General features: G+C 45.0%; 1 protein-coding gene across 1 annotated transcript; it reads left to right on the top strand.

Annotated features, from left to right (window-relative positions):
* The first annotated feature begins 806 nt into the window (after positions 1-806).
* IL2RA (interleukin 2 receptor subunit alpha) lies at positions 807-27,460 on the top strand. Its single transcript, XM_054016233.1, has 7 exons — positions 807-1,057; positions 16,291-16,476; positions 19,897-19,974; positions 20,309-20,542; positions 21,896-21,943; positions 23,221-23,287; positions 25,120-27,460. The coding sequence occupies exons 1-7, from the start codon at positions 991-993 to the stop codon at positions 25,238-25,240; spliced, it is 801 nt and encodes a 266-aa protein (XP_053872208.1). The 5' UTR covers positions 807-990; the 3' UTR covers positions 25,241-27,460.

Here is a 27,460-nt window from a genome sequence, read left to right as displayed (position 1 = left end):
ATACAGAAGTGGAACTTTAATATAAAGTGTGTCCTATTTATTAACTCCAACTTCTCTCAGGGGAGTATGTCAGAGAATGATTCCCACATGGCACCTTGATTTGGAAGGAGTTATATTCCATCTATGGTTTTCCATGAGAACACAAGGCATTCTAAGAATGGGAACAGGACATCTTCATTCCCAACCGGCCAGCCCTATCAACGGATGTTTATTCAAATGGACTTTGGAAGTTCACCCATCACATGTAGAAATTACATTTAAAAAGAGCCATAAAAATTGGCACTGCAATTTTCCAAGTGTTCTTCTTGCTAGCAGAAAAACACCACTGCAAAGCCAACCTGACATGTCCTGGGGGTGCTTTTCCTCCTTACAATTGTAACTGACAGTATGGTATATGAATTCAGTTATCACACACCAGAAAACCAGGTACCATCCAGCTCCTGTCCTAGTGAACAGAGTTTGCTTTTCCTCTCCGTAGTTAAACCCAAAGGGACGAGGGTGACCAGATGTCCCGATTTTATAGGGACAGTCCCAATTTTTGAGTCTTTTTCTTATATAGGCTCCTATTACCCTCCACCCCGTCCCGATTTTTCACATTTGCTGTCTGGTCACCCTAAAAGGGACAAAATTTTTCCATTTGGTAGGTAAGTGTCCAAACCTGGCAGCTAAAGCTTTTCCCCACCCTTTCTGACCGACAATTGAAATGAAGCTGAGGGTGCAAATAAGAGCCACCTACCTATCAACCACTTCCTACACACCACAGCTAAACTGTATTACACATCATTAGTTTCATTCTCTCGCACAGCTCTAGACAGCAAAAGGATGATATGCTGACCAGAGAGAAATGTCCTAGCTGTGCCCTCCAAATGGCTATCCCTTTTTCTGTCATAGTGCAATCGACAGATCATTGATTCACTGAGTGAAAGCCCCTTAACTTTTTAAAAACCTCCTCCCCATCAGCGTTGTGTCGAAAATACGTGACCAGGTTACATGGAGCTCGTTTTTCTTTTCTTGTGGGGCTTGCTCAGATCCGGAGAGGCAACTGGACATGGAACTGGTAAGAGATCATCGCTGCTTTCTGGAAAGTAAAACCAGGTTTACTATTGCTTGGTTGCTCTGGCGTAGGTTACTGACACGTTGACTGCTTTAAGGTAAGGCAAGAGGTTAGTAGATTAAAGGAACTTTGTATTCTAAGGAAGCAAGAGAAATGTGCCCACAAACCATCAACTGGAGACAATCCAGAGTGGGACCATTACCTGTTTTGTCTGAGTAACATATGACTCTTCTAACCCATCACTGGAACAGTGGGCAGATCAAAGGAATACTACGCACTCTTCTAGCACAAATAGATCTTTGATTTTTTTTTTCCATTTTGCATGAAACTTTAGGAAATATAAAAATAGAAATTGAAATGTCAATAACCTCCTCAGATAACTGGCAAGTGACTTTGGTGTACTTGCTGGTAGCGGATATATAATCGAGGTTTGCTACAGATGTGATTAATACCAATTATGCTTTTTCACCCCTTTAATAAATGCTACCTATTCATTCTAGAAGAAATTAGATTAACCTTTCACCACGCACTACTGGTTTATATTAGTATTACCTGTTGGGGTATTCACTTACCCTAAGAAATTGGCTGAATTTGAGGAACAGATTGGTAATATATAAGTAATTGGTATCTGTGTTTGAGTCTGAATTAGTATGTTTGAATGCAAAGATGTCTATAAATTGTAACGTCAGTACCTATGATATTTCTGTTCTAAACATCACAAGTATTTCCAACTTCAGAGGTAAGAGCCAGGTAAGAAATTCAGAAAGAAATTCTTTCATGGGAAAGAAACTCTGACAAACTGAAGACTTCATTGCTAATTGCTCACATCCAGCACTGGGTACTGAAATTGTACCAGAGCAATTGTAATTTTGAGAGGAGATTGTATTGTATATAATGAAACAACTTGACCTGGCTGTTGCCCCAATCTACTCATAAACAAAACGTTTAATCTCCAGGTAATTTTATCTTCAGAGAATAATGCATTGATACATCTGCATCTTTTTATTAAATGGAGACATTGTAATGGCAAAATGAAATGCCAGCATCCCCTGCATGATTTTAAATGATGCATGTGGCAGTCTCACTGTGAAATGTTCAGCAGGAGATATGTAAATGGAATCAGTTCTGGGATGAGTCAAGTCCTGTGTATCATGTTCTCTGTATTACTGTGCCCTGGGAGAGTACATACAGTGAGAGCACACACTGAGATCTGCATTTATCAGAAGCTTTTCTTAGAATCATGGAAAAACTGAGGGGTGTGTAACACTTGCATTTCATACTGAATTCTGTAATTGAATTCTGTGATGAATTTATAAATATAGAAGACTAACTTAAGATATTTCCATATAGTTATCTCTCCTGCGTTACACCCCCTTTTTCCTTTGCTTCCTGTACTTACTATGAATGCCTGTCCCGATACTTTCATGATTTTTAACTTCATTTTGTTATTCTCTTTATAATAATGCCCTTTGAAACTGAACTAACTCTTTACCAAAATCTTTTCCCCTCCAGTTTAGTTATTGTAGGGTTGTCTCTGAGTACTGCGGGTGCTAGTGTGTTGTTTTCTTTCTTATGGGGAACATGTAAAGGACAGTAGGGAGTCTTGCAAACGCATAGAACTAAAAGAGGATAGGCCAAATTATGGGCCAAACTTGACAATGTCTCTTTGTAATCACTGCACCTACAGTGCCTGTGGCACCGCATTTATCCTTTGATTTTCCAGCTCTCCCAGTATTGCAGATCAATGTAATAAAATAAATTCTGTTGCACAGTTCATATAGCACAGGGTTTCTGGGCAAATACACTGTCAATAATGAACATTTCTGGACGGAGAATGAAAATAAAAATACTTCGTTCTCATATAGCACTTTTAAGCTGTGGCTCTCGAAGAGCTTTCCAAAATGTGGGCAAACATCATTTCCCTCATTTTATAGATGAAGAGTCTGAGGCAGCGAGAGATCATTCACTTATTTAAGTTGCACAGTACAGCAGGGGTAGAGAGAACTCATGTCTCCTGTCTTCTGGTTCATTGGACATACTGTCTCTTACCTTCTTATTATTTATTGTTTGTGTTGTGAGAGCACTTAGATGCCCCAGACACGCACCAGGACCCCATTGTGCTAGGTGCTGTACAAACACAGGACAAAAAAGATAGTTCCTGCCCCAAAGAGCTTGCAATCCAACTAATCATCTTAGATTAACAGAAAATCATAGAATCATACAACCATAGGGTTAGAAGGGACCACAAGGGTCATCTAGTTTGACCCCCTGCCAAATGCAGGATTTGTTATGTCTAAGCCATCCAAGACAGATGGATATTCAGCCTCTTTTTGAAAACCTTCAGTGAAGGAGATTCCACGACTTCCCTAGGCAGTTTGTTCCATTGTCCTACTGTTCTTGCCATTAGGAAATTTCTCCTGAGATTTAATCTAAATCTGCTCTGCTGGAGTTTGAACCTGTTGCCTCTAGTCCCGCTCTCTGTGGCAGAGAGAACAATTTTTCTCCATCTTTTTTATGGCAGCCTTTCAAATACACCTCTACCCCGATATAACGCGACCCGATATAACACGAATTCGGATATAACGCGGTAAAACAGCGCTCTGGGGAGTCGGGGCTGCATGCTCCGGCGGATCAAAGCAAGTTCAATATAACGTGGTTTCACCTATAACGCGGTACAATTTTTTTGGTGCCCGAGGACAGCGTTATATTGGGGTAGCGGTGTATTTGAAGACTGCGATCATGTCCCTCCTTAATCTCCCCTTTTCCAAACTAAACATACCCAGGTCCTCCAGCCTTTGCTCATATGACTTGCATTCCATCCCTTTGATCATCTTTGTCACTCGCCTCTGGACCCTTTCCAGTTTCTCTACATCCTTTCTATACAGCAGTGACCAAAATTGGACACAGTACTGAGTCCAGCGCTGAGTAAAGCGGTACTATCACCTCCTGTGACTTGCAGGCTATGCCTCTGTTAATGGAATCCAAAATTGCGTTTCCTTTTTTTTTTGCCACAGCATCACATTGCTGACTCATGTTGAGCTTGTGATCCACCACAACTCCCAGATCCTTCCCAGCAGTGCTGCTGCCAAGTCAGTTATTCCCCATTCTATATTTGTATATTTGGTTTCTCTTCCCTGAATATAGCACTTTATATTTGTCTTTGTTTAATTTCATTTTGTTGTCTATAGCCCAGGGCTCCAATTTGTCACGATCCCTTTGAATTTTAATATACCGTATTGAAATGTGGCTCATACCCAGAAAGGACTAAAATAAAAAATTGAGAATTTAATTTAAAATGTAGAGTACCAGTGCTCAGAAATGTATACACAATGTACGTATCTGTACACAATGCCCATCACCATGGTATCTGGATGTTACATACAATGCTAAATCATCAAGCACACGCACAAAGTCCTCACTAGGCTGACCAGAGAGCAAGCTACTTTATAGCAACCCCTTGGACTCCCAGTTGCAGCAGCCCTTATCAAGTAAATGCCCAATATAAAAATACCCTTTGCTCTGTACTAAAAGACTGCCAACCCCATGATCTGATGGTCTAGGAAAGGTAGAAGTTGCTACAGACAGCGACTCTCTACGGTATCTCCACTTTGAGATGAAGAAATTTCCTCTTGCCCCATTAGGGCTTGAGTGTACTCCTGTTTCTTATTATCCAGTGTAATCCTCTTCGTCCACTTCCCTTATCATGTCACCACCGGTAACTCCATCAGCTTGCCATCTCCCAAGCTCATGATCATGGTATCGTCTCTGACTCATCTCTTTCCTTCTAACCCCATAGCCAGTCTCTCACTAAAGTTCCATTGTTAAAAACACATGCCCATGACTTTGGTCACACTTGCCTTGATAACTGTAACCTCCTCTCTAGCCCCCTCGTTTCTCCCCTCCAGTCAGTCCAAAACTCTGCTGCTAAAACCTGTTCCACTGCACTGACAGCCCCCTCCACCCCTTGAATTCCTTCCCGATAACATCACAGCTAACTTGGTGGCTGAACTTTGTGACTTTGTCCTCACCCACAACTATTTCACATTTGGGGACAATATATACCTTCAAGTCAGCGGCACTGCTATGGGTACCCGCATGGCCCCACAGTATGCCAACATTTTTATGGCTGACTTAGAACAACGCTTCCTTAGCTCTCGTCCCCTAACGCCCCTACTCTACTTGCGCTACATTGATGACATCTTCATCATCTGGACCCATGGAAAAGAAGCCCTTGAGGAATTCCACCATGATTTCAATAATTTCCATCCCACCATCAACCTCAGCCTAGATCAATCCACACAAGCGGTCCATTTCCTGGACACTACTGTGCTAATAAGCAATGGTCACATAAATACCACCCTATACCGGAAACCTACTGACTGCTACACTTACCTACATGCCTCCAGCTTCCATCCAGGACACACCACACGATCCATTGTCTACAGCCAAGCTCTAAGATATAACCGCATTTGCTCCAATCCCTCAGATAGAGACAAGCACCTACAAGATCTCTATCAAGCATTCTTAAAACTACAATACCCACCTGCTGAAGTGAAAAAACAGATTGACAGAGTACCCAGAAGTCACCTCCTACAAGACAGGCCCAACAGAGAAAATAACAGAACACCACTAGCTGTCACCTTCAGCCCCCAACTAAAACCTCTCCAGCGCATCATCAGAGATCTACAACCTATCCTGAAAGATGATCCTTTACTCTCACAGATCTTGGGAGACAGACCTGTCCTCGCTTACAGACAACCCCCGAACCTAAAGCACCAGCAACCACACATCACTGAACAAAAACACTGACCCAGGAACCTATCCTTGTAACAAAGCCTGATGCCAACTCTGTCCACATATCTATTCAAGTGACATCATCATAGGACCTAATCACATCAGCCATACCATCAGGGGCTCGTTCACCTGCACATCTACCAATGTGATATATGCCATCATGTGCCAGCAATGCCCCTCTGCCATGTACATTGGCCAAACCGGACAGTCTCTACGCAAAAGAATTAATGGACACAAATCTGACATCAGGAATCATAATACTCAAAAACCAGTGGGAGAACACTTTAACCTGTCTGGCCATTCAATGACAGACCTGTGGGTGGCTATCTTACAACAGAAAAACTTCAAAAACAGACTCCAACGAGAGACTGCTGAGCTGGAATTGATATGCAAACTAGATACAATCAACTCAGGATTGAATAAGGACTGGGAATGGCTGAGCCATTACAAACATTGAATCTATCTCCCCTTGTAAGTATTCTCACACTTCTTATCAAACTGTCTGTAGTGGGCTATCTTGATTATCACTTCAAAAGTTTTTTTCTCTTACTTAATTGGCCTTTCAGAGTTGGTAAGACAACTCCCACCTGTTCATGCTCTCTGTATGTGTGTATATATATCTCCTCAATATATGTTTCACTGTATATGCATCCGAAGAAGTGGGCTGTAGTCCACGAAAGCTTATGCTCTAATAAATGTGTTAGTCTCTAAGGTGCCACAAGTACTCTTGTTCTTTTTGTGGATACAGACTAACACGGCTGCTACTCTGAAACCGTTCACTGGCTTTCTGTCTCTTGCTGCCCTTTGCCTCCATCTCCCAGGCCTGGCTGTGAACTTTAGAACAATTTCCCATTCTTGTTTGCCAGATTTCCTCTCACCTGGTTCAAATCCTTCCTTACAACCCACTCCATCCCACCTTGTTCTCTTCACCAATGATCTCCTCATCTCTGCACCGCCCTACACTGCTGGCTTTTCTTTATCTTCTCATTTTTAAAGCTTCAGCCCTCTAGGTCAGGGAAGATGCTTTACTCAAAATGACAGGGGCATTACAAGGTATAAATACATACTAATGAATAATGCCTATTCAGTCCTTGCTCTCCCTGCTGAGACTGCCAGTGAAAAACCAAATGGCTCTGATTATTGTTGTGAGGTGGACATCACTCAGTTGGGCACTGTTCTTAGACTTCTTTCCCTACCATTTCTAACCAAACTAGTGTGATTCATTGTTTTTTTCAGTATTATCCAAGGTTGGAGCATGTATTCCGCAACCACCCATATATTCTGGCCGTATGTTTGTCACCCAGAGCAATTCCTCTCACAGGTGATGTTCTATTACATCCCCATTCTCCCCCCCTAAAAAAACCCAACCAAAACCCCAAATTGGGGAGGTTAATGCCAAAGAAAAAGGTTTGAATCGATATGCACGCAAATGCTTTTAATAGCCAAATCTCCTTCTTAGCAGAGTGACCTTTACCTGTGGGCATGAACACAGATGAGGCCAATGTTACAAAGGCCACATCTGAGTAAAAATGTGGTCAAGTCGATTCAAAACTGAAAATGCCCAAGCACCAAAATAATGTGCTGCTCACACGATCTATTCGATACCAAATGAGTATGCTGCTACTGCAATGTACTCAGCAGTTGCCCCGGAGAAGGACAAGCTCTTTGGTTTTACCACAATGAACAGAAGGGTATAAGAAACAAAAAAGGACAGAATAGAAAATAAATTCTCCCATTTTTTGCTTTGTGCCTTTTCCACACAGCTCTCTGTGCTTGGAACAATTTCCCTCTCAACTGCGTATTGAGAACTCTCCCTCTCTTCCGTAGCATCCCTTTTAAAAAATCTGCCCTTGGTCAGCGGTCGCTGGCATGGCTGCTTAGCACAGGACAGGAGTTAGGGACACTATATGTAGTGATACTCAGCAGCACAAACTGAGCCGGATTTTCTGGAATCACGTATAGCTCTGTAAAGTGCATGTAAAATACTACCAAGTCACATGCCTTCACTCATGTATGCTGGCGGTGGCATTTCACGCCCAAAGAGCACTCACTTTGTACAGTTTAAATGATGAGACAAGGTATCAGGCAATGGTGAATCAAGCCTGTCATGTTTAGTTAGTCCATGAGCTAGAGAGCCTGAACTACAGGCCCTATCGAGGGCCAGAAAACTGAATAAAGCACCTATACAGTCATTACAGTTGAGACCTGTCTCTTCTATACTGCAAGGAACTGTAGGTTTCTCCTGGCCTTTCAATGCTGATCTCCTTTCTGGTGCTGTTCACTATGCCTATGCCTGATTTTCTCATTTGTATTTTATTTGTATTAGTTAGATTGTAAACTCCTCGAGGAAAGGATTTTGTCTTCTTATGAGATTTTGTTAAGTACTACATATGTTTACAACACACATGGTCCAAAACCCCAGATACAAATACTCCCAAACTTCAGGGAACTTTTGAACTGGACCCAAACGTCACAGCTCAGATCCATTTCTAACTTACCTGTATACATAACCAGTGATAATAAAACAAAACAACTTCAGGGGGGAAAAGTTACAAAGACAGAACCGACACCCATTTTTTTACTTTTAGATCAAAAATAGTTGGGAAAAGTTTTCAAAGCTGGAACACAATAGTTCCCATTTCAGTCCAGCAGAGGGGTATCAGTTCTCCACTTCACAGGTCAGTTTCAATTGCCGGATACCATGTAAAGATTATATAGTTTCAGAAACAGCATCAAACCCCTTGGTGAAATGAGCTCCTGAAGTAGCCTTTTGTGGGAATCTCTGGATTTTGAGACAGGGTTGAGTTTTTGCGATCTCTTGGGAAAGGTTTTCTTCACTTCTGAACTATCTGACTGTTTCTATCTGCTGTGTTGCTTTCTCCAACAATTTCTGCGTAAATCTTCCGAGCTGCCAGCCTACTACTGTTCCCTTCCATGTCACCCATGTACTCAGGGAAAAAATGTCCTATTCTGTATGTTACAGGTTTATATTCCGCATCAAACCATGTCAAAGCTAGTGTCACAAACCCATGGAAGAAAAAAAAAAAAAGCAAATTCTTAGTTCAGATTATCATGGCATCTGACTCACTATGTTGTGTCTACCTAGTACTACAAAGACCCATGTCAAATTTCCCCTCTCACCTATTTTGGTAAAAAATAGTTGACTTTCTGTCTGGATTCCTGTATCAAACCAGTCCTCTAACTCGAATATTAGTATGAAATAGCCACAGTAGGGGGAAATTAGTATGGTAAAATTAGGTTTTGTAATGACTTAATTTTACCATACTAATTTCCCCCTACTGTTACTCACACCTTCTTGTCAACTGTTTGAAATGGGCCACCCTCATTACCACTACAAAAGTGATCAAAACCTAATAACACAAGAACTAGGGGTCACCTGATGAAATTAATAGACAGTAGGTGTAAAACACACCAAAGGAAGTACTTCTTCACACAATGCACAATCAGTCTGTGGAACTCTTTGCCATCAGATGTTGTGAAGGCCAAAGGTATAATTGATAAATTCATGGAGGCTAGGTCGATCAGTGGACAACAGGGGATGGATCACTCAAAACTGCTCTGTTCTGTTTATTCTCTCTGAAGCATGTGGCACCGGCCACTGTCAGAAGACAAGATACTGGGCTAGATGGACCATTGGTCTGACCTAGTATGGCTTGTCTTATGTTCTTATAGAGATGATAGGTAGCATGGGGATAAATCATGAAAGGCCATGAGTTGTTATGCCGTATACTACTGCCATGAACATGGGCGGCGGGTGAACCACTGGCTCGGGGAGGCTAGCCCCCCAGCCCCATCCATTCCACCCACCCGCCAGAGCCCAGAGCCCCCCCACTGTGACATCTGGCCCCCGCCCCAGGCTAGCGCCCCCAGCAACAGAGAGCTGCCCCAACCCCCTCAGCTCCGGAGTGCGGGGAGGGCGGGAAGTGTGGTCCCAGCCCCCCCCAGCTCCCGAGTGCCAGGAGCCTTGGCAGCATGGCCCCAGCCTCTCCAGCCCTGGAGCGCCGGGAGGGCAGGCAACACAGCGCCAGCACCAGCTGGGGCCATGGCACAGGGGAAGAGCCGCCCGCAGAGCAGGAAGCAAGAGGCGGATTGGGGATGGAGTGTGGGCAGGGCCACACCTGCCTGTTTGAGGAGACTCAGCCTCCCCCAGTCTATGATACCCACCACCCATGGCCATGAAAATGAAGACAAGTAATTTATGTCTGATGCAATGGAGAAGGGCGACATGGTGGACAGAAGCAAAGAAAGGGGTGACACGGTCAAAGGGATGAAGTAGGAAAATGATCCATGCAGCAGCGTTCTGAATGGATATGAGTGGGGCAAGATTGCATGTCAAGGCCACAGAAAAGGATGCTGTGAGATGCTAAGAGTCTGGATGAGTTTTAGTTGTGTGGATGGAGAAGAAAGGTTGGCTCTTAGAGATGTTGTACAGGAAGACTTGGAAAGATCTGGACACAGCCTGGCTGTGAGGATCCAGAGAGAGGACCAATGTGAAGATGACACCCACACTATGGGTCTGAGCGGCAGAGTGGGTGGAGGTGTTGTCCACAATCACTTACAAGTGTCATTTTTTGTGCAGTATTGTGCACAGCAGCTCAGCAGAACCCCAAGCATCTCACTAGATAAGCGAGCAGTTGCCCTTTACAATGAATAGATGAAATGTTGTGGGTTTTTATTAAGAATTTAAAGAGATGTAGGTTGGAATGCTGTTTGGTGAGATTCAGATCTACCAGCTGCTTCAAAGAGGCGTTTGAAGTCTCGAGGGAACCGTGCTTTTAGCTTTCAGGGAAAGTGAGAGTACGTGTTCACGAAATGTCTCTCATCTGATAACTCTTTAATTTTAATCACCCTGACAGTCTGTGGTAAAGCATGTGGTTAACTATTTCGGGTACAGCAGATCCTCTAGAAGCCACAATCCGCTGCTAGTTTAAACAAGGCAAATCCTTTAACCGTGAAGAGATGTAGGTGGATTGAAGACGTTAAAACAGTTTAGATCATTTGTGCACAATGGATCTCTTTGCCTACTTCCTGCCATTCCTCCTGTGTGCTCACTTGCCCTCAGCTTTCACTAAAGCAGGAGAGTGGGGGGTGGGGGGGTGGGAGGGGAAGTACAAAGCGAGACAGTAGGTGACAGTGAAAGTAAAGAAGAGGAACCTAGAGAATGAAATCATAGCACTGGGTTTAGAAATCACTGATTTCCATGGCTGGAAGTAATGTCAGCAAGGCCATGATTATCTATACAGAGAGGACATCTTAGGAGTCAGGGGTAGAAGGCAAGAAGAATTAAAGACAGAGGACGGTCTGGAGTTTGAGATCCTAGCCCTTGTCCTCTGAAGGGGTTGCATTATTGTTTCTTGTCACAGGAAATGGGAGGAGGTGATGAGCAGGGAAGTCTCATCATAGCAATTGTGATGTGTATTACAGATAAATAGCCACTGACCACATTTGTCTTATCTTTCACTTCCTACATTGACTGAAGGCCCTTGGTCTACAGATCACCTCCTCTTCTTGGCAGGTTCTGTCTCTAATGGATTCATCAATTAATCAGTTGCCCTTCCTAACACAGCACCCCATGCTAAGATAGCCCTCCAGGTCCAGAATCCCATCTTTGAGTTTCTCAAGATTCAGGGACCCGGAGCAAATGATTCCAGAACTTCCTTTGGGAATGCATTCACACAACACTGGGTCTACAGCAAAGCCTGATCGTGTCTCCCAACCAGCATTAATATGACCCACTCTTAATTAATCCTAGGTGACTGAGAATTATATTTGGATGTCATTTGCTGCTGTCATAACAGTCCTTGTTTTCTGAATGAATTATTTTTAGGTTTGCAACCTCCACCTTCTCACCATAAGCTGTTGTTGGTTGGTTGCTGTTTAGTGTGTGGGAACATAACTGTGAATCTCCTAGTTTTTTATTGTTTTGCTTAGTGGCTGTTGTAACTATTACTCGGTTCAATGACTTTGTGCTGGATTATCTTTGTTTTTTCAACATTACACCATACAATTAGGGATGCAAGTGCTGAGGCAGATATCAAGTTTAACTCTAAAATATATATATTTTTAATTTCATTAAGAAAATAAAATACTTAACCAGAATATTAGAAATTGTTCCTGATAAATAATTGCCTTTTAACTACCAGTATTTACAGGTGTCAAAATATGAACTTTGAAAAATAATGTCCGAATCTAAGGAAATGGAAAAATGGGCCAGAATATTTCTAATTAATTTTTATAGTGTTTTTGACCCTCATATTTGGGAGCCACCACAAAAGAAACTGGTCATGAATATTCCTCTATATTGAGGTAATGTTATTGGCATTGTGCCGCTGCTAGGCAGGATTAGGAGGTGTGATCTGAGCCCAGCCAGCAGGGGGCAGGCATGAGCTCACACAGCTATTGTTCCTGATAGCCATTCCCAGCCACCATGTCTCCTGCATTGCTTCTCTCTCAGAGTAAAGGAAGGAGAGTCGAACCCACCCCACCTAACTGGGCTCTGAAATTCATTCAGCAGCATCACCCTTACTACTGGGGACCAGGGCCGGTGCAACCTGTTAGGCGACATAGGCGGTCGCCTAGGGCGCTAGCATTTTGGGGGCGGCATTTTCTTCGGCGGCGACTGCAGCGGCTGGATCTTCGGCCGTCCCGGTCATCGTCGGCATTTAGGCGGAGGGAGCTGGGGCAGGAGGGGCGCGGGGAGGGCCGCCTGCAGCAAGTAAGGGGGGGGGGTGGCACGCAGGGGAACTCCCAGCCCCGGCTCACCTCTGCTCCGCCTCCTCCCCTGAGCACGCCGCCCCGCTCTGCTTCTCTCCCTCCCAGGTTTGCAGCGCCAAACAGCTGATTGGCGCCGCAAGCCTGGGAGGCGGGAGAAGTGGAGCAGTGATGGCGTGCTCGGGGAGGAGGCGGAGCAGAGGTGAGCTGAGGTGGGGAGCTGCCGCACGGCTCCCCGGGCGGGGGGCGGAGCTGCCGCAGGGGGGGTGCCTCAAGGCGGAGGGGGGGGTGGGGAGCTGCCATGGCGGGGCACCTCAGGGCGGGGGGGAGCTGCCGCAAGGGGGGCGCCTCAGGGCTGGGGGGAGTGGGGAGCTGCCGCAGGGCTCAGGGAGGGGGTGGAGCAGAGGTGAGCTGGGGTGGGGAGCTGCCGCACGGCTCCCCGGGCTAGGGGCGGTGGGAGCTGCCGCGGGGGCGGGGGGGTGCCTCAGGGCTGGGGGGGCAGGGAGCTGCCGCAGGGCTCGGGGAGGGGGGAGGGCACAAAGTGGAAGTTTTGCCTAGGGCGAAAAACATCCTTGCACTGGTCCTGCTGGGGAGTGGGAGTAAATGGTGCTGAGACTCAGTGACTCCAAGGCAGATTCCTTCTCTGATGGATTAAAGATGAGGGGTGAAATCCTGACTCCACTGAAGTCAATGACAAAACTCCCAGGATGAGGATTCTCCCAATATCCTTTCCTCCTCTTGTAGAAACCTGTGCTGCTAATAATCCTACTGATGACGTGAATGGCAGCAGCCATTGGCGCATGGGAGGTAAAACGTTGTATGGAGATCTTTTTAAAAGTAAAAATAATATAAGGCCAAAATGTTCAAAAGCTTGGCTAGGCAGAAAGAGCCATTTCTGTACCTATTTGGGGGCACAGGTGTGATTTGAGTGATATGACAGTTCTCCACACCTACCCCACGTCTCCCTCCTGCTCCACTTACCATTGAAATGCTATTTGAATAGTCAACTCTTCTCGCTGTGCATCGTGGATTACAATCTATGTCGTCACAAGGAAAGGGGTGTTTCATCCCCCCAAACACTAGAGCACCCTTGAAGAAGAAATTAAAAATCCAGACTTGAGAAAGTTCTGTCCTTTCAGTCACAAAGGCTTTTGGTTAATATTGGGGTTTGAGGTTTGGACGTTATATAGTTTAAAGATGTTTTGCATTAATTTAGTGCTGGTTTGACAGCCACAGACTCTGAAGGAAAAAAAAATCAGGAAGCAAATCATCCCACACTGACTCAAGGGTGTGTTGGAAGGGATTACCCCTCTGCCCCGAGAGCCCCTTCTTAGAAATCTGCCCCTGAATCGAAGGGAAAATTAGGATGCTTTTCCTGCCTCACATAGACCTTACCCTCTGTCTAGATCTTGGTAAACAATCTGTCAGAGACGATTGGTGACTTTATGGTGTATAAGTACCTTCACAGGGAGAACATACTGGGTACGAAAGGGCTGTTGAATCGATTGGAGAAAGGCACAGGAAAAGACAAGGCCGGCTCCAGGCACCAGCAGAGCAAGCACGTGCCTGGGGCGGCACATGCTAAGGGGCGGCATTCCATCCATTCTTGGGGCAGCAGAGTCCAGGCAGTTTTTTCTTTTTTTGCTTGGGGCAGCAAAAATGGTAGAGCCGGCCCTGGGAAAAGACACTGGCTGGAAGCTAAAGCCAGACCAATTCAAATGAGAAATAAGGCCCCGGTTTTTAACAGTGATGGTCATTAGCCCCCAAGGAGCAGAACTCTGCAGCACACAAGAGGTCCATACTCCCTCCAGGGCAGCCCAAATTCTCCCACACCCTCTACCCAGCCAAACAGTTCCGATTCCACTGCCATGGGCCCCTCTGCATTTATGGAAGAGGGGCCCCGATTGGCTTCTCAGAGACCAGTAAGCAAAGACCCACTCAGGTGCTTGAGAAGTCTTCTCAAAAGCAGAGTTTTCAATATGTCTTCCTTATAACACTTGGCAAAACCACCCCAGAGCTTCATTAAGCTATTAGTAGGTATCCGTGGACTATTTTAGTGGTTCTTTTGGAACTTCAGTACTACACTAAAATAGATAAGACAAGTGGTTCTCAACTTTTGAGGGCTCAGGGCCCATTTGTAAACCTTGGTGGCCTGTCGTGACCCAGATCATGCCCAAGATACCCCTCAGACCTGATGTGCCCCCCAGCAGGGGTTCATCAGGGAGATATCTGGGGTACCCCCACCAGCAACTGGGGAGAAGGGCAGTGAGCTAAGAGATGCCCCCAAAACACACAGCTCCTCCCACGGTTGATGGGGAGCAGAGGGTAAGGGGCAGGTGGGGATTTGTGGGCCTGGAGGTGAAGTGGGCATAGTGGGGAGCCTGGAGGACATAGTGAGGAAGCAGTTGGGGATTCTGGAGGGCTGGGGAAGGAATTGGGAGGGCAGGGGGTTGTGGGGTGCATTGTGGGGATGATGTGGGGTTAGAAGGAGGACTGGTGAACCAATAGCTCCCCCCAAGACACATAACTCCCATGCATGGCCAATGTGGGGCAGAGAGTAAAGGACTGGGGAAGTTTTGGGGTCCTGTGGCAAAGTGGGGGGGTCTGGAGGAAGGAGTAGGGGGCTGAGCGTGCAAGAGGATTATCTGGGGGCCAGGATAGCTAGTATGACAAAGGGGTATTTGCCTGGTTGTAGGGCAGTCTGGTACGTACTGGAGAACATGACACCATGACACCAACTGCTCCTGTCCCCCCACGGTTGGCTGGACTTGGCTGTCTGCTCTGGGGTTGCACCGCTCAGGTTTGCCCCAGCCCCCTAACGGGGAGTTAGCTGAGCCAAATTTGTGTGAGTGGCATTGCAACCTGGCACATGGGATCACAATGCAATTTACTCAGTTTGGCATCATGATGGGTGGGGGACTGAGCCAAACTGGAGCAGCGGTGCAACCCCATACCCCGGGTCCCAGTGCCCTGAGCGGGGAGCTGAGGCCAGAGAGCCCTGCAATCCTTTGGCACATTTGACAGTGTTGGATTGTGACCCACAGTTGGTAGAACCTGATCGAGTGAAGCTAACTAGTGGGTTAGGGGCCCATCCTGAGAGGCAGCTGCACCAGTCACTCAGTGGAAAGTGGAAAGACCATTAAAGGGAGCCCCCGCTGATCTGGAACAGATATTCCGGGTGTCATTTTCCATCCAGCCTGGGTTTTATCATTTCCTGTTCCCTGAAGATGTCGTTCTCTAAAGGAGAACCCCGTGTTACTGGCACCTTGGACTGGATTTTTCCAGGGCCATTTTCTATCTGGACTGGGGTTTCATCTCCCTTAGTCACAGGGGGTAAGCCCTTTAAAACTCCTCCCCCGCCCTCATTTTTAATCATTTTCCTTCTTTTTTTTTTTAATTCCATTACCTTATATGGAGCTCGTGATTTACATCAGGGCGACTGAGAACAGGATCAGGCCCCACGTCATTACTTTACTTTTGCAGTGATTCTTTCAGCTTCCAAACCAACTATGAGATGGCAGAACCTAGGAACAATGCATGGGAAGTGGGGAGGGGGTATTCAAACATGCAATCCCCCATTTGCTGTAATGGAACTAATCGAGTGCCCTAACCCTATGGCCATCGTTCCTCCCTGGCTGTCTAAGATCAAAGTTATTCAAAGCCCTCCAGCCATGTACTGTTACCCTAATGGACCTTCTTTCTCTTTGCAGGGAAGTGCTCCGCCCCACACTACATTGAGTTTGCTGAGATTACCATTGACAGGATCATGGTGGGCAGCAAGTTGCGATACAAGTGTGAAGCTGGCTATAGAAGGACACCTGGGAAGAGTAACTTTATTGACTGTATTAATGATACTGGGCTTATTCACTGGACCACAAAAGCTTCTGTATGTGAACGTAAGTGATTACCATCCTTCATAGAATCATAGAATATCAGGGTTGGAAGGGACCTCAGGAGGTCATATAGTCCAACCCCCTGCTCAAAGCAGGACCAATCCCCAACTAATTCCCCAACTAAATCCTGCTAGGTCTAAGCACATCTTCTATATGCACAGGCAATTTTCAATTGATTTAGCTATTATAGTGGCAACGCAATACTGTGGTAATGAATTGCGTTTTGTATTCTTACTTCTCCCTGGCAAACCCGCCACCCAGATATTGACTCCCACTGACAATACAAAACCTAATATACATAGAAGTGTGTACAATGAAATTAAAATAAAGGGTTCCGTGTATTATTACTATTTAATAAACATTTCCTGCAGAGCTGGAAACACCACAGTGTTGAACTAGTGCATAAGAAAAGGAAAGTAAAACAGACTCTAACCAGAAAGTGAAACTGACCAATTTATAATCAGAGGGTTAGCCGTGTTAGTCTGTATCCATAAAAACAACGAGGAGTCCGGTGGCACCTTAAAGACTAACAGATTTATTTGGGCATAAGCTTTCATGGGTAAAAAAGTCACTTCTTCAGATGCATGGAGTGAAAATTACAGATAAAGGCATAAATATACTGGCACATGAAGAGAAGGGAGTTACCTTACAAGCGGAGAGCCAGTGTTGACAAGGCCAATTCAGTCAGGGTGGATGTGGTGCACTCCCAATAATTGATGAGGAGGTGTCAATACCAAGAGAGGGAAAACTGCTTTTGTAGTGAGACAGCCACTCCCAGTCCCTCAGACAGTGACAAACACCTACCTAAGCTTTATCAAGCATTCTTAAAACTACAATACCCACCTGAGGAAGTGAGGAAACAGATTTACAAAGTGAGATGGGTACCCAGAAGTCACCTACTACAGGATAGGCACAACAAGGAAAATAACAGAACACCACTGGCCATCACGTATAGCCCCCAGCTAAAACCTCTCCAGTGCATCAACAATCTACAACCTATCCTGGAAAACGATCCCTCATTGTCACAGACCTTGGGAGGCAGGCCAGTCCTCACTTACAGACAGCCCCCCAGCCTGAAGAAAATACTCACCAGCAACTACACACCACACCACAGAAACACCAACCCAGGAACCAATCCCTGTAACAAACCCTGTTGCCTTCTCTGTCTCCATATCGACTCTAGCGACACCATCATAGGACCCAACCACACCAGCCACACCATCAGGGGCTCATTCATCTGAACATCTACTAATGTGATATATGCCATCATGTGCCAGCAATGCCCCTCTGCCATGTACATTGGGCAAACCGGACAGTCTCTATGCAAAAGAATAAATGGACACAAATCAGACATCAGGAATGGTAACATACAAAAGGCATTAGGAGAACACTTCAGTCTCCCAGGACATTCAATAACAGATTTAAAAGTAGCCATCCTTCAAGAAAAAACCTCAAAAACAGATTTCAAAGAGAAACTGCAGAGCTACAATTCATTTGCAAACTTAACACCATTAATTTGGGCTTGAATAGGGACTGGGAGTGGCTGGCTCACTACAAAAGCAATTTTCCCTCTCTTGGTACTGACACCTCCTCATCAATTATTGGGAGTGGACCACATCCACCCTGACCGAATTGGCCTTGTCATCACTGGTTCTGCACTTGTAAGGTAACTTCCTTCCTGTGCCAGTATATTTATGCCTGTGTCTGTAATTTTCACTTCATGTATCTGAAGAAGTGGGTTTTTAACCATGAAAGCTTATGCCCAAATAAATCTGTTATTCTTTAAGCTGCTACCGGACTCCTCATTGTTTTTGACCAATTTAGAGTCACACTGCAAGTTGAGTGAATAGAAAGAGTGGAAACACACAACTTACAAAGTGAAAGACATATGGTACCTGTCAGAGGACAAAGCTTCTGTCAGGAACAAAACAGAGATGGGCCTAGACCAAAATTGTAGCTCTGAACTTTGGAAAAATTTGGATCTGAATATGAATCCAAACTGCTCTTTATTTATCTGGGTGTTTATACGATGTTAACCATCGTAATTCCAGAGCGGCTCTGTGGCTCAGGCCCAGTTCTAGAATCAACATGCAGCATATCAGGGAAAATTTCCTAATGGTGGATATCTATTCATTTATTGTTTGCTGATGGCTGACAGCAAACTCAGTCCTGTAAGGATCACAAAGAAAGATGTGCTTCCTGCCCCAAGAAGCTAGTACACCTAAAACCATACAAATCAAACGCAAACCTCACTGGCCGCCCATCACAGTTTGACCAGTGGGAGGAGGATTTGCTATTTCCTTATACCCTTCTCACACTGCTGCCGCTCTGGTTTAGTCTCTTCTGACCACAGTAGAGCCTTCATGCCTCCTGACCTACTTAGCAGCGGTTTGGACGTTCATTTTGCTGGTTCCATGGGACCCCTGTCAGTGAGGCAACAAGGGGGTTTCCTTGTCTTGTCTCGCTCCAACACCCTGCCCCCATCACCGACTCATTCTTCTTCAACAAAGAGCAAACTCCCTCTTACCTGATGCAGTGATTAAACCTTTTTTGAACTATTTCAATCTGATCTGGTGGACATGTATCTGTCTCTGTGCCCCCTGGGGCACACCCATGGTTCCAGTCTTCTTTGCTAGCAGCCCTATGCTTCAGAAACGTGTTTGATGCTCAGTTATGGTCTGTGGTTGTTGTTATGTACACTCATAGACATCAGTAAGAACGGGCAGTGGAGCCAATCACAGTAGAGCTAGGCCACATGCTGCTATACTGTGAGTATGGGGGCACCTCCATTGACTTAAACTGAGATGCACCAAGGCTGAATATGTCCTGTTTTGTTGTACTTTAGATGGGAAATGGATTTAGGGATGTCATTTCTGGTAAGGTAAATCACAGGTTTGTATAGCAAAGCCACCTGGGTGCCAAATACTGTTTCTTTATAGCTAATCCTGTTATGCACCATTAACCAATACAGGAACACACCAGGTAAGGAAACAATTATCTTTACCTTCAAACTAAGAATGGGGAATATTTAGGTTAAATATAAGGAAAGTTTCCTGGCATTGAAATATGGTGTACTGGGCTGTGGAACAGTCTCCCTATGGAGGTAGTGGAAACCCTGTCACTTGTGACTTTTTAAACTAGACCCCACCAGAACATAGGAATTGCCAGATTGGATCAGACCAATGGTCTGTCTAGTCCAGTAAACTGTCTGAGAGGGGCCAGACCCAGATGCTTCAGAGGAAGGTCTAAGAAGGCAAATATGGAATACTCTGAATTATGTGGAGGCAGATTATGTGCTGTAAGGAACAACTTTGTACTGGCAGGGGTTGGCCTAGGCAATCAAATGGGGCTTTTCCAGTTATGAGTCTATAGAATATCAGCTTCTCTTACAGAAAAAGACACTAAGCTTAATCTTCTCCACAGGGGACTCCGGGGCTACGTCACAACAGTCAGAAAGAAAACCTGAGAATCCAGTCACCATAGTGCCATCTGACACAGCAGGTACCACTCATTAATGACTGTAACATATTTCTCCTATTGACTTCCACAGAAGCAGAAAAAGTCCAATGTTGAGTATTTTCAAAATCCCACCCATTAATGTTTTGTATTAGAGTTTGTCATCTTTGATTCAGACACAGCGGTTACAAAACCCACTTGCTAGGAGCAGTTGTTACTGTGTGATCAAATTTTTCATATTGCCCCAAAGAATTGGGAGAGACTGGTTTTCTCCACACAGGCCCATTTTGTGCCATTGCAAATCTCACTGATGCAATAATAGCCACAGTGGGATAAAAATGGCACCTAGCTAACTGTCTGCCTCCTTTGGATTTCATAGGTTACTGTGGGATACCCAGCCCTATGGAACATGCCACACCTACGGTGACACATTATGCCGTGGGTCAAGAACTGCATTACAAGTGTCTGAGCGGTTATAATGCTCGACCCCCAACCTCTGATATCAGCACATGTAAGGAAGAGCGTGGGAAAACCTTCTGGACCAGGCTAAGTCTGCTGTGCACTAATGACAGCAAGAGTGGAGAAGAGATGACACAACCGATTCCAATAACAGGTTCGACAGGGTGCTCTGGCATTGACTAGTCCCTGATGAATGAGGTGTTCGCTCCAGCTCAGATTCATTTCCCTTTGGGCAGGTACCAGCCATCTCCAGCTGGCTGTGACTCAGTGCCTCAGGTGTAGGGAACAATGTGAAATCTTCAGAGCTTCTGAACAGGATGTGGAAACCACCCCGGGGGAAGGGAAGAGGAAATGCCATGCTGCAGTATAGTGCTGGGTTTCTTTCACCCTATAGTCACGTCACTAGGCACGTGGCTACCAGCAAAAGAAAAGCTCAATTTGGGACTAGATTGTGCCTGACCCTGGTGCAGAACCAGTTTCTCCAGACATGCTATTGCCAGACAAGGAAAAAAGTCTCTGTATCATAGATGAGGTCTCCAAAGCCCCCCAATACAGCAGCATTAATTGCTACTTGTCAGAGCATATCCACCATCCCCACAACACACTGGCACTAGGTCACACACATGAAAGCTTCAGAAAATTATGTCTCATTGGAGCCCCTCTTGTAGCACTGAGGTTTAAGGACTTTATTGGGCTGTAGGCAGATCTATATAGGGTCTTTATACAGTCCCCCTTGCCACAGTATCTGAGCACCTCACAATCTGTCATGTATTGTGAGGCAGGGCAGTGCTATGACCCCTATTTTACAAATGGGGAACTGAGGCACACAGAGGTTAAGGCCCAGATCTAGAAATTAGTGGAGATATCCTATCTCCTAGAGCTGGAAGGGACCTTGCAAGGTCATTGAGGCCAGCCCCCTACCTTCACTAGCAGGACCAACTACTGATTTTGCCCCAAATCCCTAAGTGGCCCCCTCAAGGATTGAACTCACAACCCTGGGTTTAGCAGGTCAATGCTCAAACCACTGAGCTATCCCTCCCCCTGATCTATAATTGATTTCTGTGGAACTTAGGAGCCTAAGTATTGTTATGACTCTAGACCTAAGTCATTTGCCTAAAGTCACACAAGAAGCCTGTAGCAGAACAGGGAATTGAATCTTGGTTTCCGAATGTCTAAGCCAGAGGCCTAATGCCTGGACCATCCTTCCTCTCCAAGCTGACATGGAATAATACTGTGCCTCTTGGTGAGCTCAATCCCAGTTCACTGGATGCTGTAGTTTACATCACATTCATATATAACAGGCAGTAGACTGGGCACACACGCAGGCTGGAAGTGTTGATTGGTTGTTTAAAGAGCAAACATGGCAATTATAACATCTCTGTGTGATGAAAGTGAGCTCTCAGATGCAAGTGCCCACCTCAGCATGGCTCTGATTCCATGAATGACCATCCCTCCTCATTGGAAGCAATACATCAATAATTAACAACAGGAATTTCTCTCTTTTTAGATACATCAGAGCTGTTCCATGTCCCATCAGTGATGTTTCCTGTCACAGGTACACCAGGCTCAGCTCATTCATGGGTGGTATTTCTCCCTCCTTTAGGACAGTCACTTTCCCCCCTTTAAATTTGTGACTCCCCTTAAGAGACCTGGCACAATCAGAACTAAGGAATATTTTGCACCACACAATAATCACCTACTACTCTGTGACGGATGTAAACCCCAAAGAAGGACATACATTGTTCAGGGTGGTAAATGGTATAAGCATTTAAGCCACTTAGGGTGGAAACTTCAGCACCTAAGGGCATTTGGCGCCCGAGTCCCATTGAAAATCAATGTGCTGAGAACTGACAGTGAACTTGGCCCTGTAAGGATCACAGAGAAAGGTGCCAAGTATCGGGGGGTAGCCGCATTAGTTTGTATCCACAAAAACAACCAGGAGTCCGGTGGCACCTTAAAGACTAATAGATTTATTTGGGCATAAGCTTTTGTGGGTAAAGAAGTGAAGTGAAGCGAGGTTTTTTTACCCACGAAAGCTTATGCCCAAATAAATCTGTTAGTCTTTAAGGTGCCACCGGACTCCTCGTTGTTTTAGAGAAAGGTGCAGCTCCAATCCACAACGCCAGTACCCCTAAAACTATACGAATCAAACCAAAGCTGCACCAGCCGAGCAACTAGATTGTAAGCTGTTTGGGACAGGGACTGACTCTTACTGTGTGTCTGTATAGGAACTAACACAATGGCTCTGGTCTCGGTTGGGGCCTCTAGGTGCTACTATAATACCCATAATAAATAATAATAAGCGGGAGTGATGGAATGAAATTAAATGAACAGAGTAAATAGCATCACAAATATTTCCCATGATAGAGGCATTTGTATCCCAAGGCTATTTTGCAATGACCTCACCATAACTGCAGTGGTGAATGCTCTTAATATGGATCTCTCTGGCGCTTCTGTAGGAGTTCTGCAGGAGGGCTGAGTAAACAGCACTGCCGTGGTGCTGGGATACAGCTAGCTAGCTGTCTCTTTCTCTATAGTGCAGGGAGGCGAGTTCCGATCCCTTTCCTTTGCATCTGAAGAGGTGGGTTTTCACCCACAAAAGCTTATGCCCAAACAAATCTGTTGGTCTTTAAGGTGCCACCGGACTCCTTGTTGTTTTTGTGGATACGGACTAACACAGCTACCTCCTGATACTATCCCTTTCCTGACACCTATTTCTCTAAATTAACTTTGGGGAAACTGCTGTTTTCTTTAGAACCATGCTAATCACTCTGTGGTGTTTCAGACAATATCAGCAGCTAATAGATTTGATTTTTTGTGTCTTCTCAAAAGTTGCTGTCTCTGCGGTCTTCCCAATCATTTTCATCATTTTGGGGTGGATCATCGTACCGAAACTATGGTAAGTAGCATGGCATGGCAGGAATGAGTTAATTGAATCTAAACAATCCATAGCATACATGGAGCTATTAGCCACATCACTCCATACACAGCATAGGCAGGATTCATTGATGTATTCTTTTTATGATATAAATGATTAACTATATTAAATAAAGGCACAATGAAAAAATCAGGATTAACATTTTTAAGCTTGAAATGGGCACAAATCTGCTTACTCTGTGAACCTTGGCAATGAGTTTGTGAGACAGAGGTGTCAATAAGGGAATAAGTTGTCTAATAATGAGTGGACAACATTGCTAAGAGGTAAATGAGGTTTGATTGGTGCACATACACTGGATTTAAGGTGGATTTCACAACATTGATATAACAGGCATCACAGAAACTTGGTGGAATGATGACAATCAATAGGACACTATAATACTAGGGTACAAAATATATAGGAATGACAGAATAGGTCATGCTAGTGTGGGAGAGGTACTATCATAGGAACTAGGGGTGCTGGGGGTACGGGAGCACTCCCTGGCTTGAAGTGGTTCCCATCATATACAGGGTTTACAGTTTGGTTCAATGGCTCTCAGACCCCGCACTATACACATTGTTCCAGCATTCCTGGGCACTATATGTGAAAGAAAGTATAGAGTCAAATATAGTAAAAATCTTAAATGAATCAAACTGTACCATAGAATCTCTATGGATAGAAATTCCATGCTTGAATAATAAGAATATAGCAATAGTTGTATATTACCGACTTGCTGACCAGGATGGTGATGGTGACTGTGAAATGTCCAGGGAGATTAGAGAAACTATAAAAATATAAACTCAATAATACTGGAGGATTTCAACTATCTGGGGGGGGGAGGGAAAAGGGGGTTCGGGCATGGGATGGGGGTTGCAAAGAAAACCTAAAAAACGTGAATCAAGGTGCAGAGAAAAATGTGAGGAGGCGCTGCATTGTACATCAAGAATGTATTGTATCCACTTGTTCTGAGGTCCAGAAGGAGATGAGAGGCAGTAAGAACATAAGAATGGTCATACTGGGTCAGGCGAAAGATCCATCTAGCCCAGTGTCCTGTCTTCTGACATTGGCCAATGCCAGGTGCCCCAGTTCGAAGACCAGTTGAAAGCCTCAGGGTGAAGATACAAGGGCAAAAAATAGGGGCAATATCATGGTAGGGGTCTACCACAGACCACCAAATCAGGATGTATATAGAGAACATGAAAAACTGGGAGTTGCCCTACCAACTCTAAGAGGCTAATTAAGTAAGATGAGCAATTATCAGCAGGAGAAAAAAAACTTTTGTAGTGATAATCAAGATGACCCATTTCGAGGCCTGGATGAAAGTTAGCTAAAAAGGCTCAGTCCAGGTAAGACTGAGTTGATTTTTATAAGATGATGGAATCAGTTATTGTCGGTCGTGTTTCTTATCATCTGTATTTGGCAAGCAGGCTGTGCTCTTTCCGTTCCGAGGGAGGAGCTCAGCAGTTCTCGGTGCCTTTTTCATCATTATTGCCTTGTGCCTAACATAGGGCTGGCCCCTTCAAACCATTCAGAAACAGCAGCCGGGCCTGTTTACTAAGCAGGTACTTACACGGAAGGCACTTTGCTCCAGGGCTGTGTCGCCACTTCTGATCAATTTCCAGTTTAAGCTTAATATATTTGTTTCCATTTTTAAAATCGTAATTGCTTATTTTAAATAAATGGTGCACCTGAGCTCCAAGGTTTTGTTTGCTAAAGATGGCTGCAACACCCACTCCCTTCTATCCTCTACCAAAGAACTTTCAGGGACATGCTGCATTCTAACCAAAGGCTGTGATTTTACTGTCTTGCTACAGGAGACGGAGGAGTTTGACAGAAGACGTAAAGATTGAAAAGACCAAGTCCATTCTAATAACAGCAGCAAGAGTGGAAATGGAGAATGAGGAGGAAGCTCACAGACTAAAATCCAATATGTGAAGGAAGTAGCAGATGTTTCACTTTAATGCTCGAGTTGGATTGCAGTGGGACAGACTGGTTCCTGCCTAGAGCCAAGCTATCTGAGCTCTCAGTGCTAGGAAAAGACATATAGCACATGGAATATGGGCTGTAGTGTTATTAACAAAGAACTTCTTTCACGTTCATTTCAAGCTGCTACTATGTATGTATCTTGAAGAACATTAGAGTTAAAAACCTAAACAATTAAAAGTATGGAAATCACCTGTTAAGAGCAAGTAAATACATATTCAAATATATTCATAGTTTATATAATCTCTTTTTTAAAAGGAACATGTGTAAAATATCACATTGGATATTCCAGAAATAGCCTTCAGTCTGCCCCTCTATACCTGCCCAACCTGAAATTGTTTCCCAGAAATGCTCTTCACCCTCCTCTCTTATATCCTATGTATTTCCAATAGGGGCTATAAACTGGCACAAACTACCAGCCAGCACATGTGGTCCACAGGCCTAACCAGACTATGTGGCCATTATTAGGCAGAGACACCAATATCATGACGCTTACTCCTCCTGGACAAGCCACATATCTGACTCTCCCCATCCCATCTCTGACTGCTACACTCAAGAGATCACAGCTTATCTTATTTTCCACACATTGCCCAGAAATGACACCTTTCTTGCACATTCCCTATTCTACTTCGTGGGAGGAAAACCCAGTACACCCCAATCACTCTTTTCATGTGAGCTGAAAAGCTCATCATACCCTCTTCCTCCTCTCACTGTGAACCAGAGGTTTCACTTTGCACATACAGATCACACATCCATCTTCATCCATCCCCTCTACCCTTATATTCAGACTATCCCATTGATCAGAGCAGGCTAGTACGTTGTTTAGCATAAAGGAAAGAAAGGTGTTAGCCTTGTCTTAGAGCAGTGCTCCCCAAACTGTGGGGCTCACCGCCCTACGTGGGCGCAGAGGAACATTGGGGGAGGGGCATGTGGCAAGTCCCGGGCCAGCCCCCACAGGGGGCAGGGAGGAGTGCCACCCAACCCCACTCTGACCTAAGCCCAGTTCCAGCTCCGGCCCCAGCTCTACGCCCCCCCTGCTCTGCCCCTAACCCAGCTCCAGCCCCACTCTGCCTCCTGCTCTGCCCCCAGCTCCAGCCCCAGCTCCACTCCACCCCCAGCCCAGCTCTGCCCTCATTCCCTCTCTGCCCCCAGGCCAGCTCTGCTTCTAGTCCCAGCTGCTCCCCCATCCCCCATTTAGCCCCCAGCTCCACCTTCAGACCAAGCAGCTCTGCTGAGCCAACTGCGCAGTAACGAATGGGGGAAGCGGACAGACTCCATTACTGGTAAGGGGGATGCAACAGGAAACGTTTGGGCACCACTGCTGTCCCGTGTATCAAGAAGTACTTGACAGCTCATTCTGCCAAAGTACTTGGGGCCCTGGTATACAGGGGCAGAATTAAGTATGACTTTGGAATACACAAGCTGATATTTGACATATACATTTATTTCTGGGATTATATGAACTGCAAGTGCATTTGAATATTTATCTACCTTCCCGTAACTGCTCATCTTATACTAATGTAGACTACTAGCATCTTGGGGTGACTCCAAGAATGGGAACTACAGCATCCTGACTCAGCCTTATATTCTGCACCACTGGCTTGTTAATTCTTTTCCTTTTTTCTCTTGCTCAGTATTCTTGATAGTTACACTTTACCTGGTTGACACTGAATCCTATTGGGATAGACTTAGCTCATTATATGACTAGCTTTGTTAAGGTGGACAGCTGATTATCTAATCTCAGTGCATTATAGAATGCTTGTGCAACATTTTACCTTTAGATGCTATTATTTTGGGCGGGAAAAGGAGAAGTTCTATATTTATGTAATAGGGTGGATTGTTCACACCCTTCAGCTGCTGCAAGGGCTCCGAGTCCTGGCAGATTGGGATACAATACACTGCCTTGTTCCTAAATTATCTGACCCTCTTGCTACTTATTGCTTGCAGCTCCCTAATATTTACATTATACATTGCAGATGTTTCTGGCATATATATGCTGGCTGGCAGTTGGTCCTGCTCTGCACAGCTGGTTCAGTGGTTCTCCTGCTCTGAAAAGCTCACTGGAGAAAACAATCCTTCATCTGTCCTAAGGTGCACATTATTATGGAGAGTTCTCCATAATTTCTCCAAGAATTAACTGCACTGTTATATGTCCCAACTGCCTTGAAGCTT

The sequence above is a fragment of the Malaclemys terrapin genome, chromosome 1, assembly GCF_027887155.1.
Source record: "Malaclemys terrapin pileata isolate rMalTer1 chromosome 1, rMalTer1.hap1, whole genome shotgun sequence".
Classification (NCBI taxonomy): domain Eukaryota; kingdom Metazoa; phylum Chordata; order Testudines; family Emydidae; genus Malaclemys; species Malaclemys terrapin.
Note: the sequence above shows the minus strand (reverse complement) of the source record. Positions and strands in the feature narration are given on the sequence as shown.

Coding starts and splice junctions, on each gene's coding strand:
- IL2RA (XM_054016233.1), top strand. CDS start 991: ATGGAGCTCGTTTTTCTTTTCTTGTGGGGCTTGCTCAGATCCGGAGAG. Junction 20,543..21,895: donor ACAACCGATTCCAATAACAG/GTTCGACAGGGT, acceptor CTCTCTTTTTAG/ATACATCAGAGCTGTTCCAT. Junction 23,288..25,119: donor ATCATCGTACCGAAACTATG/GTAAGTAGCATG, acceptor GTCTTGCTACAG/GAGACGGAGGAGTTTGACAG.